The 17,798-nt window shown below is 40.8% G+C and overlaps 1 protein-coding gene across 3 annotated transcripts in view; it reads left to right on the forward strand.

The window, feature by feature from the left end:
* The window catches only part of PCCA (propionyl-CoA carboxylase subunit alpha), a 323,266-nt gene that overhangs the window by 24,797 nt on the left and 280,671 nt on the right, over positions 1-17,798 (forward strand). For all 3 annotated transcript variants that reach the window (XM_029073673.2, XM_029073672.2, XM_029073674.2), the window contains exon 4: positions 117-185. In XM_029073673.2, coding sequence (XP_028929506.1) covers positions 117-185 — 69 coding nt within the window. The remainder of the gene's footprint in view (positions 1-116; positions 186-17,798) is intronic.

Below are 17,798 nucleotides of genomic sequence, written 5' to 3' on the forward strand. Positions count from 1 at the left end.
GAGTATAATTTCAATCTCTGTTGATTTCCATTCCTTGCTCTCTTTAAGAACCTAAACATAAAGACTGTTATGAGTGTATTTATGTTAATCACTGGCATTTTTCTATTTTAATATAGGTTATTAAAACATGCAAGAAGATGGGCATTAAGACTGTTGCAATCCACAGTGATGTTGACTCCAGTTCTGTAAGTAATTTTTGACTTATGTCAAGGCTAATGGCCATATGTTATTAATATTACTGTCTGTCTCCCCCTCTAGACTGTAAGCTCGTTGTGGGGAGGGAATGTCTGTATATTGTTACATTGTACTCTCTCAAGTGCTTAGTACAGTGCTTTACACACAGTAAACACTCAAGAATTGCGATTGAATGAATGAGGCTCAGATTAGGCACCTCAAAGGATTGCAGAGTGGGTAATTCGTTTCTGTAGATAAGGTATCTTGGAGGATACAGAGTAAAGGGTCTGAAAATTCAGCTTTGCATAGTATGGAGCAGTAATTAATTTCACATCAGTTTAACTTTTTAAACCATTAGAGCCCTGGGTAAAACTAATTCTTCAACCGCATAATGGATTGAAGAGGCTCCTTAGCAAATATGACCCTTAACTCCTTTTTTAATTCCTGCAACATTTTTGTTCAAGCTTGGGAGAACTTTCTGAAACTCTACCCATATTTCTAGCTCCTCTCATGAGGAAGAAGAACTTAAGCAAAATGGAAGTATGTCCAAACCAGGGATCATCTGGACCACATAGAGCCAGCACCCTGTGAGGGTCTGGGCAGCTTATGGGGCAGCTGGTCCCAGGAGGGAAAGCGAGAGGAGGAAGATGTGGCCGCCTTTAGCAGCTTGCTCTTGCTGCGTATTGAAATAGCTGCTGGTGTTCTCTGCGTCTTTCAGAGTTCTGGGAGCCTCAAGATTACAGACCCTCTGCCTCTCCCTCTTCCTCCCGCCCCCCCCGCACTTCTCCCACACTCAAAAGGCCTGGGAAATTTGGAAGAGAGCGGGGACAGCATCTTAGGCAGGGAGGAGCTCTTCTTGCATCTGTTGTCACTGTCTGAAGGGAAAATCGTCTCTGTGAGCGTGTACTCCCTGCTTCACATTTTACAAGTCACTGCCCTCTTGATTTTCACAGCCCTTCGAAATCCCATCTCACTAGAAGGGCTTTCTGATTAATATCTTGTCCTCTACCTCCCCGTTGCCACTTCGCCTCTTCTGTGTAACCTAAGCACTTGGATACTTATCCTCTTCCCCTCCAGCACTTGAGTACATTATGCTAAACTCTAAGCTCCTTTGTGGGCAAGGAACGTATTTACCAACTGTGTTATGTTGTTTTCTCCCAAGCGCTTAGTACAAAGCTCTGCACCGTAAGCACTCGATAAATTTGGTTGAGTGATAAAACTGTTTCTTCTTCCTCTCTCTAATTTATTTTAGTGCCTCTCTCTTTCCCACTAGATGGTAATCTCCTTGAGAGCAGAGATCATGCCTAACTCTGTTGTATTCACCCAAGAACTTAGCACAGGGCTTTGTCCAGAGTAAACAATACTGCAGTGGATGTCTGCAGTAGAGATTCAAAAAAACACTTAGTGGTTGACTGGAAATTGAAGGCAGAAAATGTCCTTAGAGTGCAGGTATTATACAGTGCCTAGAACATAAGTGCATATGAGTCTCTAAGTATTTATAGCAGTAAATTTCATTTATTAAGTTGGGGGAAAAAATCATGAAGAAAACAGTCCTCACTGGCTAATATTTATTAATGCCCTCATTGAGTTGTGGTTTATTAGGTGTTAGCATAATTTGGATAATAGAGTCTATAATTTCTCTGGCAGAAGAACAGGAAAATTGTAAGGAACTTCATAAACTAATTGAAGATTGAAAACATTTTAAAATGCAAGGAAAATTAAATTGCCTCACGACTTGAAGTAGAGGGAACGAACCAAATTAAAAGATAGTTAACTGAATCTACTGTTAATTTAGTAGGAAGGTTGGTTAACTGAGGCTCTTCCACATGGACCAGGAGTCCTGCTGGTCCCCCTGAGAAGAACCCCGCGGGTTGTGGACGGGCAGGGACTGGAGAGAGACACAGCCATGGAAGGAGGTAGCACAAGATGTCCCTCCCGCAGGTCTCTGGTCTTTCTGCCTCTCCTTTTCCAAGCTCCCTTGCCTGTTTTCCCTCACTGCTTCTCTTGCTGCCATCGTCGCCTCCACTCCCCCCGCCCCCCCGCCAATTGACGAAATCCCTTGACTATGGAAAGCAAGAGCGGATGAACATGAGGATAAAGAAAGTATTCCTGTCAATATACAGAATTTAGTGGAGGACTGAAGAAGTCTAATAGGACGAATTAATCTAAAACGATCAAGATTATTGTTGTTTTGAACGCGGGTGGTAAACAAGATAACTAGAACAAATTCCGAGTAGGAAATGAAAGCTGGGGTTAGCAGTGGTACTATTTGGAATTTATAATTCTAAAGCAGCGTGGCCTAGTGGAAAGGGCAACGGCCTGGGAGTTCAGAGGACTTGGGTTCTAATCTCATCTCAGCCAGTAGCCTGCTGTGTGACCTTGGGCAGGTCACTTAACTTCTGTGTCTCCATTTCATCAACAGAAAAATGGGGATTCAAAACCTCTGTTCTCCCTCGTAGCCTCTGAGCCCCAAGTGGGACAGGGATTGTGTCTGACCTGATTAGCTTGTGTATACCCCAGCACTTAGAACAGTGCTTGTCACGCAGTAAATGCTTAATAAATACCATTTTTTTTTGTTTAAAAAAGGGCAATTTGTTACATTCATTAGGTAGGGTCTTTGCAATCATTGACACTTACCATTTGAAAATTGAGTGCAATCTAAAAACATCAAAATTCAAAACGACTCCACTTCCTCCCTTCAGGATAAGGTTCAGGTTTGACCTTGGTTTTAGATGGGGCTGTTAGTTGATTCTCACTGTACTCGTACATGGGTGGGAGGGCGAGGGCAAGAACTGAATAGTACACATCAATAATTATAGTAATACTGTCTTATAACAGTGCCTTAGGAGGATCATTTCAAAACCTAATGATAGCATTTGTAGGAGAATACAATCATTCTTTAGCTCTTTTTTGAGATTAATTAATAGTTTAATAATGAGGAACAGGCTCTATGTTAATTGGACATAAATTAAAGAGGAACTAGCATGAAGAAATTAGCAATGTATAATTTAAAATTTGTCACTTAATGTAGTGGGGATTCGATAGTCCTAGAATATAATGAATTAATATGTTCTGTGGAGAAACGTCTCGGGAGAAAGAAATGTAAAGAAACTCTGGGGGATAGAATAGGACTAGTGGCATCATAATATGCATAGTTGCAGAGAAGCAGGTTGGCCTAGTGGAAGGAGCATGGATCTGTGAGTCAGAGGACCTGGGTTCTAATCCTGGTTCTGCCAATTGCTTGCTGTGACCTTGGGCAAGTTACTTAACTTCTGTGCTTCAGTTTCCTCAACTGTAAAATGGGGATTCAATTCCTGTTCTCCCTCCTAATTAGATTGAGAGCCCTGAGTGGGATAGGGATTGTGTTTAACCTGATTAACTTGTATCTACCCCACTGCTTAGAACAGTAATTGACACATAATAAAGACTTAACAAATATCATAATAATAATATAGGTCAATTACTATTTTATATCTTGGAAAGAGCAGGGGCTTGGAAGTCAGAGGCATGGGGTCTAATCCCAGCTCCGCCACTTGCCTGCTGTGTGACCTTGGGCAAGCCTCTTAACTTCTCTGTTCCGCAGTTACCTAATCTGTAAAATGGGGTTTAAAACTGTGAGCCCCATGTGTCTACCCAGTGCTTAGAACAGTGTTTGGCACATAGTAAGCCCTTAACAAATACTGTAATTATTAATATTATAATTATCCCTTTCATCCCTTTTGATGACAGCATTTTTTTTGCAATATCTCCCTTTTGGTAGAGTAATTTGCACAGACAATTTAAGATTTTCATGAGCTCTACCCCCACACCTTCCCAATCAGGCCAATGTTACTCTAAGATTAGTGTTTTTCTTCTTTAAGGAAAATTGCAATTAAAGAATAGATATTTTAACTTAAACCTTGAGCAGATAGGTTTTTATTCAGCCATTTCCACTATAATGGACACTAAGTCCTCTACTAATTTTTGCAGCAGTGATACTATTAACTGTAGTATTTAACATGCATTACTTATTGTAAATTCTTGGGATATAATTGGAAGACAGTTGATGTCATTGCAGGTTCACAGATGGGTAAACCAGAACACATTACAGGAAAATGGCTTATTTGGGGTCGTATGGGAAGCCAGTAGAGGATTTAGGGCTAGATTTTTTTTTTTCCCCAAAACAAGTTGAGCTGTTGCCTGAGGGTCAATGTTAACCCCTTCCAGAAATTTCCATCATATGTTGTGTAATTACCTCACTTTTTTTTCAAAAAAAGTGAACATTTTGTGAGGGGCAGCAGTATAGTTTTATATATATATATATATATATATATCTGGTCTACACCATTCCAATTTTAGTAGAGCACAAAAGCATGGACAATTTAGGAAGCTGCCCAGTGGACTAGGAGCTGAAGAGAAAACTCTCTTTTCCTCTATTTATTCATTCATTCAGTCACTATCGTATCAAATAGTAAACATGGTGTGCTCCCAAAATTCCAGGTCCATGGTAGGCAAGAGAAGTGGTTAGGATAGATGAAATAATCCATCGCTCTCACTCTCTCATCCCATAGACCATTGTAGCTAGGTTCGTGTTACCAGACATAGTGTGTGCAAAGTGCCTCTGCTGTCTTATATTTAAGGCGGTGTTGACCCCATCTCAGTAGGACAAGGGGATCACCCTTCAGACTTTAGGAGCAAGACTTTTCTCTCCCCCCAGCCTCTCCTCTCCTTCATGAAGATAATTCATTAGACTGTAAGCCCGTCAATGGGGCAGGGATTGTTTCTATCTGTTGCCCAATTGTACATACCAAGCACTCAGTACAGTGCTGTGCACATCGTAAGCGCTCAAATACTATTGAATGAAAAAAAGAAAAAAAGTATTTAAGTGCTTTTTATGTGTCAAGCACTGTTCTAAGCACCAGGGTGGAAGAAGTTAATCAGATTGGATACAGTTCCTGTCCCACATAGGGTTCACAGTCTAAGGACGAGGGAGAACAGGTATGGAATCCCCATTTTACAGTTAAGGAAGCAGAAGCATGGAGAAATTGTGACTTGACCAAGGTCATGGGACGGGAAGTCGGCGGAGCCGGAATTAGAACCCAGGCCCTCCGACTCCCAGTCTCTTGCTGTTTTCACTAGCTCAGGCTGCTATGGTTTTGCATTTCTCAGCTCTGCCACTTTTCTGCTGTATGTGACCTTGGGCAAGTCACTTAACTTTTCGGTGCCTCAGTTGCCTCATTTATAAAGGGATTAAGACTGGGAGCCCTATGTGAGAAAGGGACCATGTCTAACCCACTTACCTTGTATCTACCTCAGTGCTTAATACAGTGTCTGGCACATAGTAAGCATTTAACAAATACTACAGTTATTATTAATTACATGCAATTATTATATGAGCCGAGAGATTCCATTTGTTGTAGAAGTCTGTCTGGACTTCTGTACTCTCCTGATTGCCACCTCACCTGTGAATGGAGGCAGGAAGGGAGTTTTCAACAGTGAAAAATGGATGACTTGGCTAACTTGACCATTCAGTTGTATTTATCGAGCACGTACCATGTGCAGAGCGGTGAACTGAGCACTGGGAGAATACAGTAGAGTTGGTGGACATGATCCCTGCCCACAGGTTTACAGGCTAGAGTGGGAGAGAAATAATGGTGGTGTTTGGTAAAGCACTTACTCTGGGCTAGGCAGCATTGTACTAAATGTTTACTGTGGGCCAGGCAGTACTATATAAGCACTGGACTAGAGAAAAGATAAACATTTTGGATATAGTCTCTGTACCTCACTGGGGTCCCAGTGTAACTGCTGCCTGGGAATCGATACATCTGATATTTGCCACCCCCTCAAATTTACCCCATTGCACCTAGTTGGCTCAGGGGTAAAATACTACCATTAAATATGTAATTGCCTGAATTGGCCTGCTCACTTGTTCCACTGGGTTTGTAACTTTGTTCCTTTGCTTGCCAGCTTTTGTCGCTGATTGTAATGACTGGAATATGTTTCTGGCTTCTGTTCAGTTTTGTGGCTGTTCTGGAAGTGAGAATGGACAATTTCCCCCTAACCTTGGTTTGCAGCTCATGTAATTCTTTTTCTTTAAAGCCAGTTAGAGAAATGTAAGCTGTTGTCTAACTGCCGTTAGTTTGATTCATATAGGAACTCTACTTTCCTAAGCATGTAGTACAGAGCTCTCCTGAAAGTGAGCACTCAATAATATAATAATAATTATGGTATTTGTTAAGCATGTACTATGTGCCAAACAATGTTCTAAGCTCTGGGGTAGATACAGAGTAATCAGGGTGTCCCAAGTGGGGCTCACAGTCCTAATCCACATTTTACAGATGAGGTCACTGAGGCACAGAGAAGTTGTGACTTGCCTAAAGTCACACAGTGTTAAGTGGCAGAGCTGGGATTAGAGCCTGACATCTGGCTCCTAAATCCGTGCTCTTTCCACCAAGCCATGCTAATAAATACCATTGATTGAATAACTTACTTGCCTGTCACCAGTCCCTATTTTCTTGTCTGATTTGTTGTTCTTCCACGCTTCTCCCTTCCTCTTCTCAAGATAATTAGATACAAGATAATTAGGGTGGATGCAGTCCCTGTCCCACATAGAGCTCACAGTCTAAGTAGGAGGGAGAACAGGTATCGAATCCCCATTTTACAGTTGAGGAAGCTGAAGCACAGAGAAGTTAAATGACTTTCTCAGATCACACAGCAGACAAGTGGCACATCTGGGATTAGAACCCAGGTCCCCTGATTTCCAGGCCCGCGCCTTTTCCACTAGGCCACGCTGCTTCTCAATAATAATACTTAATCAAGTATTATCATTACAATGATAATACTTTAGGACCTTGGTTTTCAAAATGGCTTGGGAATGAGCCATTTGGATGGCTAAATAATTAGGGACCCCTGTGATTGAGGGAGATTTGGCTAGCTGTTCTTTGTGCCATCCACTTGATACTTCCCCCAATCTTAGGGGGTACATAGGGAAATAGTGGGCACATCTGATCATCTCCTGTAGTGATACAGGCTGGAGGGAGTGCTGTGAGGTGCCATTTTCTATGTACCGGTCTTTCAAACTTCCATGGGTACGGATCCTGATATATTTTGTGGTCTGTGGCCAAGATGACCAGATGTCCTGGTGAGCTGCTTCCCTCCCTGCTTGCTGTATCGTTTCCCTACTCCTCTCTTTTTATGATTTTTTTTTTTTAAACACTTACTGTATTCCAGGCACTGTTCTAAGCACTGGGGTAGATAGAAGGTAATCAGGCTGGACACAGTCCATGTCCCATGTAGGGCTCTCAGTCTTAATCCCCTTTTTTCACATGAGGTAACTGGTGCAGAGAGAAGTGAAGTGACTTGCTCAAAGTCCTACAGAAGACAAGTAGTGGAGCCGGAGTTAGAACCAGGTCCTGACTTCCAGGCCTAGGCTCTTTCCACTAGGCCATGTTGCCTTTCCCTTCCTCTTCTTTCCTCCATTTCTCTCATCTCACCTTTCCCTCTGCCTATTTCCTATCTCTTTTCTTTCCTTTTTGCCCTACCTTGGGCCTGAGAGACTCCTCCCCTGTGGCAGTGCAGAAGCTTCCAGGGATCAAGAAATTCACATGTTTGACAGGAATACTTGGAAAAGTGTCCCTGTTCCCAGAGATAGCCCTTCCTCTCCAGCAGAGCTTCCAGTTCACTTTCTATCTCCAGCGAAGTACCTCGAGATCCAGAGTCCTCGGGGTGTATAAATCAGGTAAATGAAGTTAGAGCACATTAGTGTAGGCTAAGGTGTAAGGTTATCAGGGGAAAGTTACTCAAAATTTTATAGGGCATTTTGAACATCTTAGGCATGTAATTGTTCCGGTTTTTTTCCGATTTCCGGTTTGTTTCCGGTTGCTTGCAAAAGATAAAAGTGCCCTTAAAAGTGAGGGCAAGATATTAACTCTTGTTTTCAAAATAGATAATGTTCCAGAATAAAAGATCCTTTTTATTAGTTTCCCAAGATGTAACCTAGTATTCATTAGTAATCTTTTTTTATGGTGTCTCTTTTTACAATGAAAATGGTATTTGTTTACTATATGCCAAGCACTGTCCCTAGCACGGGGGTAGTTACAAGATAGTCAGGTCAGACCAGTGTCTGTTCTTCATAGGGCTTAGGGACTCATAGGCTGAGGAGAGAGAACATGAATTGGATCTCTTTAAAATGGGTATTAAGACAGTGAGGCCCCCAGTGGGACATGGATGGTGTCTAGCCTGATTACCTTCTATCTACCCCATGATTCTCTAACACCCAATCACTCTTTTTCTAAGATCCCCATCTTTAACAGTATCTCTGGGAACAGAAGGTAGAAAAAATAGCAACTTTCCCTGGGGAATTGGGGCTTTAGGTCTTGAACCTTTGTAGATGGCCAGAGGCTTCTTCTCTAGACTCTCTTTGAGGTGTTTCGGGCCCTGCCTCAACAGAGCCAGTAGCAAATTGGGCTCTTCCCATGCTCACCCCACCCACAGGTGGAGTGGCAACGCAGTGCTTCTTCCCTCTCTCAATTCCTACTTGCTTCTTTCCTTGACAATTCAGCCAGAAAGGTAGCAAAGTGATCCTTTCTTCCTTTATGAGATCACCACTCCATGCCTGCTACCATGTGGCTTCTTCCACGTTTAGGATTATCCCACTGGGCACAGTCAGGCCCCTAACAGGAAAAGATTTCTGCGTTCACCCCAGCCCTCTTTCAAATGGATTCTGCATGCTTATCACCCAGAATCATTTGTTCATATTTATTGAGTGCTTACTGTGTGCAGAGCAATGTACTAAGTGCTTGGGAAAGTACACTATAACAATACTAGAATCAGGTCCTGTGCAAGCCATTGTATGATGTGCACCATACAGCCAGATTTCAAATTTAAGATATCTAGGGACCATCTCAAAGCTGGAGTTCATTTTGGAAAATAAATTGAAGTGTTTCATAAATGCAGGAGCCAACAAGATCACAGCTGTAGGTAATTTGTAGTTGCTGTCCAGGAGCGCACACATCGACAGAACCCCTACCTAACTTCCTTTGTACTGGGAATCTGGGTGATTTCATGTAAGAAGGACAAGATCATTTCATAATCTAAATCCCTAATGTAATTGGGTACAGTATATAAAGACTAGAAAATACTTTGAGAAGATTTGTGTTATATAATCAATCCTTCCAGTCCCACCGTGAGCTATCTAGTATTGGGGAAACTAGTTTTAATCCCTGAAACCGAGTCGTGTCCCTTGGTTCCAAAGGAAGCCTTGAGTAGTGTCACTCTAGGCTTCAAGGCTCTACATCACCTTGCCCCTTCCTACCTCTCCTCCCTTCTCTCTTTCTACTGCCCACCCTGCACGCTCCGCTCCTCCGCCGCCCACCTCCTCACCGTCCCTCAGTCTCGCCCATCCCGCCGTCGACCCCTGGGCCACGTCCTCTCGCAGTCCTGGAACGCCCTCCCTCCTCACCTCCGCCAAACTGATTCTCTTCCCCTCTTCAAAACCCTACTTAAAACTCACCTCCTCCAAGAGGCCTTCCCAGACTGAGCTCCTCTTCTCCCTCTACTCTCTCTACCACCCCCCCTTCACCTCTCCGCAGCTTAACCCTCTTTTCCCCCCATTTCCCTCTGCTCCTCCTCTCCCTTCCCATCCCCTCAGCACTGTACTCACCTGCTCAACTGTATGTATTTATTACTCTATTTATTTTGTTAATGAAATGTACATCGCCTTGATTCTATTTAGTTGCCATTGTTTTTACGAGATGTTCTTCCCCTCGACTCTATTTATTGCCATTGTTCTCGTCTGTCCGTCTCCCCCGATTAGACTGTAAGCCCGTCAAACGGCAGGGACTGTCTCTATCTGTTGCCGACTTGTTCATTCCAAGCGCTTAGTACAGTGCTCTGCATATAGTAAGCGCTCAATAAATACTATTGATTGAGTAGTGTTGGGAGGAGAGAAAGAGTTCTCAAACCATAATTTTGATCGGAGACAATTATTTTCCACTATTAGATTTTAGGAATATGGCTTCCTCTCCATCATCACTTAATAGAATTTATGTAACTACTTCTTCCCTTTGTGTATACACAGTAAACACATGTTAAAATTGGTTATCCTTTAACATCTACCATGTTAAAACAAACTCAACAAAATTCATGAAAATACTGTAACCTTGGGCAACTTGCTTCACTACTCTGTGCCTCAGTTCCCTTATCTGTAAAATGGGGATTAAAGTTGTGAACCCCATGTGGGACAGTAACTACATCCAACCCAATTATTTCTATCTCCCCCAGAGCTTAAGATAGTGCTTGGCACATAGTAAATGTTAACAAAGTTATTATTATTATTACTCAGTTGCCTCTAGTCCAGTTGGCCTGCTGTTTGAAATACGGCTTCTTGTGGTTATTGTACTCTTGGTCCTAGGATGGAGTAATGAGACTGAGTGGTATCTTGTGTGAGCACCCGTGGATGATTGACATGAAAGTGATGTGAATCATTGTGTATCAAGATATCACGCCTACCCTTGATAATTTATTCCTGCTGTCTGGGGAAGTGGTGAGGACAGATATGAGTTTGTGATGTAGAGGTAATTAGTGTTTGTTGGTTTCCAGCTGAACAAACTGGAAGCTAATGATCAGGTAAATGAAGTTAGTGTACATTAGTATAGGCTAAGGCGTCAGGTTGTCAGGGGACAATTACTCAAAATTTTATGGGGCATTTTGCATTTTATTGTTATGTCTTATGCATTTAATTGTTCCGGTTTTATTAGAGTTGCATGCCAAAGATAAAAGTGCCCTTAAAAGTGGGGGCAACATGTTAACTCTTGTTTTTAAAATAGATAATGTTCCAGAATAAAACATCCTTTTTACTAGTTTCCTAAAATGTAACTAGTATTCAAGGCAGGCGTTACTTTTAATTAGGATTAAATTTTAGGGTAGACCTGGAAAATTTTTCCTCCTCTTGATCATGTCATTGAAAAATTTCACAAGTCTTAGTGCTCTCTAAGCATGGTTTTGGATTCTTTTTCTTGTAGGGAAGAATTTACATAAATAACTTTTTATTCTTTACCTTTTTTATTTGTATGACTATTTTAAGGTAACAGTGGCGTTATATAACCCAGTGGCTCTAAACAAGGGTAAAATATCTTGGAATAATTTCAATTGCAATTTAGAAGGCATGGGATGTATAAGTGAAGTTTTATATTAGTTTTTTAAAATACTGACTTTTATATTGTCCTGATATTCAGCACTATAGTCCATTGAAGTAAACAGCAAAATAAAATCTAGTGGTGGAGTGTTTGAATAGTTATTACAGAACGACACTTAACAGGAATTGATTTCCTTAGTATGACTTTAGAACTTGAAGCTTTTGTTAGTTAATTAAAGGCTCTTTTAATGACAGCCTTGCCGTAAAACTTACTACTGCTCACTTCATTTTAAAAACGAACCTTCTAATAACCTCTCAAATTCAAAGTCCAATGTAGCTATCCAAGCAACCGAATTACTGCTTAAGGCCTTTCTTTAGGTCAGTGGAAGATGATATAATTGTGAGGAAAAAGGTATTTGGAGTTAAAAATCTGTATTTCCTGTAGTCTTAATCTCTTGTTTTTGCTTTTGTCTTTTTTTTTTAAACTTTGTTGCAAAAGCATCATACTGGGAATACTTAATATATGGTGTCCCTCCCCCCCAACCTTTCTTTTTTGTTTGGGGAGGGTGAAGCAGAGTTAGAATCCTGGTAGGAATTTGTCCACATTAATATGGCTCATCAGAGACATTATATTTAATTGGAGATCCTGTGGTATAGTAGCAGGAGGCTGAAGGGAATTATTTAGCATTAGCAATGGCTCGTCTGGGAGTTGTGCACTAATCAAGGAGCTTGTGTGTTAGCTGTGGGGATGATGGGAATTATGACGATTATGACATGTTAGCACGTCTATGAAAATGGGACAGGCAATGAGTTAATCAAGAAGTATATTAAATGGCTCCCATGCTGGTTCATTATTTTCCACTATCGTGTCTGTCAGGTTGTGTATTTTTAAAAATACAATTATTATTATATAATTCAATATATGGTTGTGTATGGCTGAATCAGTTTTTTGTAAAGGTCACTTTATATTATCTTTACACCACTTTATGCCACTCTCTACCATCTACTTTTATTTAAATATATATATAATATATATACACAATTTATTCCATATACTATTTTATGTACACACAATGTACTTATTCTATGTCTTATTTTAAAATTGTGTTCAAGAAGAATTTTGAAAGTTAACCTTTATGATTTCAGATCATATTTTGGCTTTTTTTATTTTGATACTTGGTTTTAAGGTTTATTTTTGGACAGTTTGAAGGATTTGGTTTAAGACTTACGAATTACCTTTTAAATGGAAAGCGATTCAAATATCTAAGGTATTGATATTTTCACTCGGTGGCTCCAGACAAATCAAAGAAGGAATCTCCTCTACTATCACAATGCTCCAAACCTTGGAAAAAAAGATTTCTGTAGCTTTTAGTGGGTGGCCTGTTGATGTTCCAGCTACCCCCAGCTTGCACACAGCATAGGTAGAGCCTTCCATCTCCTATTCATCTTGAAACCATCAGTCAGAAATGTGCAAATTTCATGGAAATAGAACTAATAAATGGAGTTCATTTTGGAAAATAGAAATATTTCATAAATGCAGGAGCCTACTAGATTACAGCTGTAGGTAATTTGTAGCGTTGCTGACCAGGAGCACAGACACTTTTTTTTTTTTTTTTTACTGTAAACCTTGCCAAATTTAATAAAACTTTCCACCAAACTGTGACTTTCATGCATTGACTTAATTAAAGCAATACCGTGGCTAGTACTCCAAGTGTTAACCTGTAGGAGGTTATTGAAATCCATTATCTATGGAGTCAGTATTTTGGTCAGCAGCATCAGAAATAAAACTGCAACTAAGACCCTCCCTTGGGTGCTGTGAGCTCAGCAGGTTAAACCGTCAAAAACCGTCAAAGCTTCTTAAAGAACTGATAGTTTCAGCCCCCTGTAGTTGTCGGTAAACCAATCATCCCCCCGTCAGCAGGGAATATGACTTTATTTAGCCGGCAGAAAGAAATTCAAAGGGGAACATGGGAAAAAATTTTTCCTGTATTCCAAACGTTTTGTGAGGGTATAAAAATAAATATGCCTGGATACCTTGTTAAGATGTCCATTGAAGTTGGGTATTTTGGTTTTATTAAACAGGAAATAAATTGTGAAAACACTGCTTTGTGAAGTAAGAGGGTGTGATGACTCTTTCAAACTGTTAGGGCGAAGATAAGGACTTTAAAGTTGCAGAGATTATAAAGAAAATTATAGATGGCATAAATAAAAGATGACGACAGATTATTTCTTAACGGTAGCAGCATTTGGAATTTTACTTGTTTGGACATTTAAAAGGGTTTTAAAAGACCAGTGAAACACATTGATCTTTATCAATTCACTCAGGTCCATAATAGCAAAATATGTGGACAATTCAAGTCCACTAAAATATTCTGTGGTCGAAATCAACAGACTATTTCACGAGTGGCTCAGACTTTCTTATTACTTCAAACAGCAAAAAATGTATTTTAAACCAGTTTATTCTAATAAATTTTTCTAGTGTGAACCGTCACAGGAATTTTAGTTTTAGTACCCTAACATTTAAAATATTAGAATGTAAAACGTTGGGTGTTGGTAAACTGTTAAGCTGTTATGTGCTTATGTAATTTTCCTATGTCCTGTGGGTAGATTACAGTGCAAGGCACCAGACTTGATGCCTCTGCCATTAAAAAAGGAGCCGTTCCACGCTGGATGGTCTATGACAATTGTTCCCAGCCTTCATTTCTAGTAGCATTGCCTAGTGGAGGGAATCAGAAGACCTGGGTTCTAATCCCCATTCCACCACTTGGCTGCTCTGTGACCTTGGGCAAACCACTTAACTCTTCTGTGCTTCCGTTCCTTCATCTGAAAAGGGAGGAGTAAATACCTATTCTTCCTTGCCCATAGACTGTCACAGAGCAGTGTTTGCTCTGATAGTACTGTATCTTTCCCAATGCTTAGTACAGTGCTTGGCATATAGTAAGCACTTAACAAGAATCCCTTTTATTATTAGCTGAGATATAGCGTTGCGTAAGGTCTTGTTCTGCTTAACAGTAGTATTTATCGAATGCTCATTCTGTACACAAACTGTTGGAAAATACAATAGTTAGGCATCATCCTTGCCTTCAAGGTTTTTACAAACTAGGAGGAGATATAGACACTAAAATAAATTACAGATGGGGGAAACAGTGGAGTTTCACGGTACATACATATGTACTACCAGTGTGAACTGGGGAAAGAACTCTTAATACAGTGTGCTTCAGTCAGTAAACACTCAATAAATATGGTTGACTGACAGCCAAATTTTCTAAGCTGTTCCGTGAGTCCAGATGTATCCATGGTGTCACATGCTTTAATAAATAATAATTGTCGTATTTAAGTGCTTACTATGTGCCAGGCACTCGAGTAGGCACCGAGGTGGATACAAGCAAATTGGGTTGGACACAGTCCCTGACCAACCTGGGGCTCACAGTCTCTATCCCCATTTTACAGATGAGGTAACTGAGGCACAGAGAAGTGAAGTGACTTGCCCAAGGCCACACAGCAGACAAGTGGCAGAGCTGGGATTAGAACACATGACCTTGACCTTTTGACTTCTAGGCCCATGCTGTATTCACTGCACCATGCTGCTTTTCCTATGCAGCCCTTATAGTAATAATAATAATAATAATATTGGCATTAACTGTGGTCAGGGTCCTCCCTATGCTGTTCCAGATGTGCTGCAAAGATCATGTCTACTGTGAACACTAGCCATGTTGTGATTCTGGGGGCTGATGGTTGATGAGATTCTTTAGTAGCCAGTCTAGGAACACTCTGGCCAGGATCTTGTGGGAACTGGAGAATGAATCTGGTTGAACAGACAGTTGTGCTGTGTGCACCGTGTTCCCTTTCATAGACACAGGAACAGGGTAGACTGAGAGAGGAAACATTGTTTTGAAGTTTTTTTCTCTCATCTGTCCCATTAAAAAAAAAATAGTGGTGTTGAAGTGCTTATTCTGTTCCAGGTAGTGTATTAATAATAATAATAATGATAATAATAATGTTGGTATTTGTTAAGCGCTTACTATGTGCAGAGCACTGTTCTAAGTGCTGGGATAGATAAAGGGTCATCAGGTTGTCCCACCTGGGGCTCACAGTTTTAACCCCCATTTTACAGATGAGGGAACTGAGGCACAGAGAAGTGAAGTGACTTGCCCATAGTCACACAGCTGACAAGTGGCAGAACGGGGATTCGAACCCATGACCTCTGACTCCCAAGCCCATGCTTTTTCCAATGAGCCAAGCTGTATTAAGTGCCAGGGTAGCTGCAAGTTAGATTGGACACAGTCCATGTCCCACCTGGAGCTCACAGTCTGAATCTGTATTTTACAGATGAGGGAACTGAGGCACAGAGTGAGGTGACTTGCCCAAGGTGACACAGACAAGTGGCAGAGCTGGAATTAGAACCCTGGTCCTTCTGACTTCCAGGCCTGTGCTCTAGCCTTGCTGCTTCTCTCATTGCAAATCCTTCTGGATCCTTAATATTTCATGCTGAAATATTGAGGAGGAAACTAATGTGTTCAAGTGAATTCTCATGCGCAGACTAAATTCCACTGATGAGTAAATCAAGAATTCTATTTTGAAAATGCTCAAGGGAAAGAAATTAGCTTCTATTAACTTCTGAGATTGCAACACAACTGGATGGGATACAAAGAAACAAATTGCTACTTAAATTGAAACTGCTTTAGAATATCACTTTAGTGTTGGCATACAGATTCCAGCCCACGCTTCTAACGTTCCTTGTTATTGAGGCGAGAGGGTTTGGAATTCTTGTAAAATAAGTTCATAATTTTTTTAGGGCTGTAAAATCTTCAAATTATATAGGTCAGTATTTTTACTCGACATTTTAATATTGTCCAGTGAAGTGAATTCGGAGCATCTTCATCTTTGAAAAGCAGTTTTTCTGGAAACTGTCCATATATTAATCTTAGCTCCTTATATGCGCTTCATCTCCACAATCTCTCTCAGCGCACTCAAATTTCCTATAATGTGGAGGTTACTTGTCGAACCCCGCTTTAAAGAAATCTAGCACTATAGTACATCTTGATCATTGACATACATTCCAAGCGCTTAGTACAGTGCTGTGCACATTGTAAACGCTCAATAAATACTATTGAATGAATGATACAAATGGCTTTCTTGACATTGCAGTGTATTCTCTCCAGGTGCACGTTGTCAGAAGAAATTGTTCCCTAATTACTTATCCGTGTTTTTATCCAAATGGCCTAGTAATATACCCATATGGAAGAATGAATCTTATTTGTTTTAAATCCTGACTAAAGCTGCTTTCCTCAGTATATTTAAACTGCAGAAGGAGTTTACATCTGGTTGCGAGCCCCTGGTCCGTACCAACCGGGACCTTCTTGGACTGGGGGAGCCTCAGTGACGCATAGTCGAGTTCAGACCACACCAGTGATCACCAGAGTTACTGCGGAAAGTTTTTACTTAGTTTTACCGGCGTGAAAGGGAGTGACACATACACACACTCACTCCACCAAGGGTCCAGTACCGCTCTGTGGTCAAAGGAGCCCGTTCTGCCAGTGTTTCTTCTTTTTCTGCTTCCAAGTGCTGCTCTCCTGCTGCTTCATTGCTTGCTTCTCTGTGCTGCCTCTACTTCTCTGCGTGCCTCGCGGTGCCCTCTTGCGATTCAAAGGGGCTGCCTTTTATCTGCCTTAGGCATTGCTTGTTCCAGGTAGAACAGGGAGGGAAAGCCACGTCTTCCTCCACGCTCCGCCCCTTACAGGCCAGCGATCACCTGTCTTAGGTAGAGCCCATCAGTGCCAGTCTCTTCCTTGTTGTTCATGGGATCACAGTCACTAAAAAGGCAGCTTGTTGTGAGCTCTCACCACAACATCTTTATAATAGCTTTAGAATGTGCTTTAGTACTCATTTCTAGTCCTCGGCTGTCTCTGTGTGTTTTTGAAGGTTCCCGATATGTATCGTAATTGTCCACTTTGTATTTAGCAAACTTCTTGTCCTTAAAATGTTGAGATTTCTCTATTTAGGTAGCTGTCAGATATGTTATCTTACAAAAGGGTAAGAATAATGAACAAGACGGTGCTTGATTGAAATTGATTCTGGGTGGTAAATTAGTAGAAATTAAGTGGGATTTTGTGGTGGGTAATAGAAACCCATACAAACTTTTAGAATTCACCTCTAAAGAAGAACCCTTTTTATGACTTTTCTCAAAATGGGAAGGGAAAACATAATAGTATACTTTGGAATTGAGCACTTACAGTGTGCAGATCAACAGAGTTTGTAGGTATGTTTCCTGCCCACAGTGACTTTACAGGTTACAAGAGGAGAGAGACATTAATAGAAATTAGTTACATAATTGAACTCTGTTTTCTTGAAAATAGGAAATCAAGTTTGAAACTTTTCAAAATAATACTAGTACAGTTTTGGAGGGAGAGTTCAAGTGAAATCTAAGAAGACTAGTTTGTATTTTCCTCTTGGACATTTTCTAGTTTATCAAATTTGTGAAAATCCACAATGGAATTAGTTTATTTTATAA

The sequence above is a fragment of the Ornithorhynchus anatinus genome, chromosome 10, assembly GCF_004115215.2.
Source record: "Ornithorhynchus anatinus isolate Pmale09 chromosome 10, mOrnAna1.pri.v4, whole genome shotgun sequence".
Lineage (NCBI taxonomy): Eukaryota > Metazoa > Chordata > Mammalia > Monotremata > Ornithorhynchidae > Ornithorhynchus > Ornithorhynchus anatinus.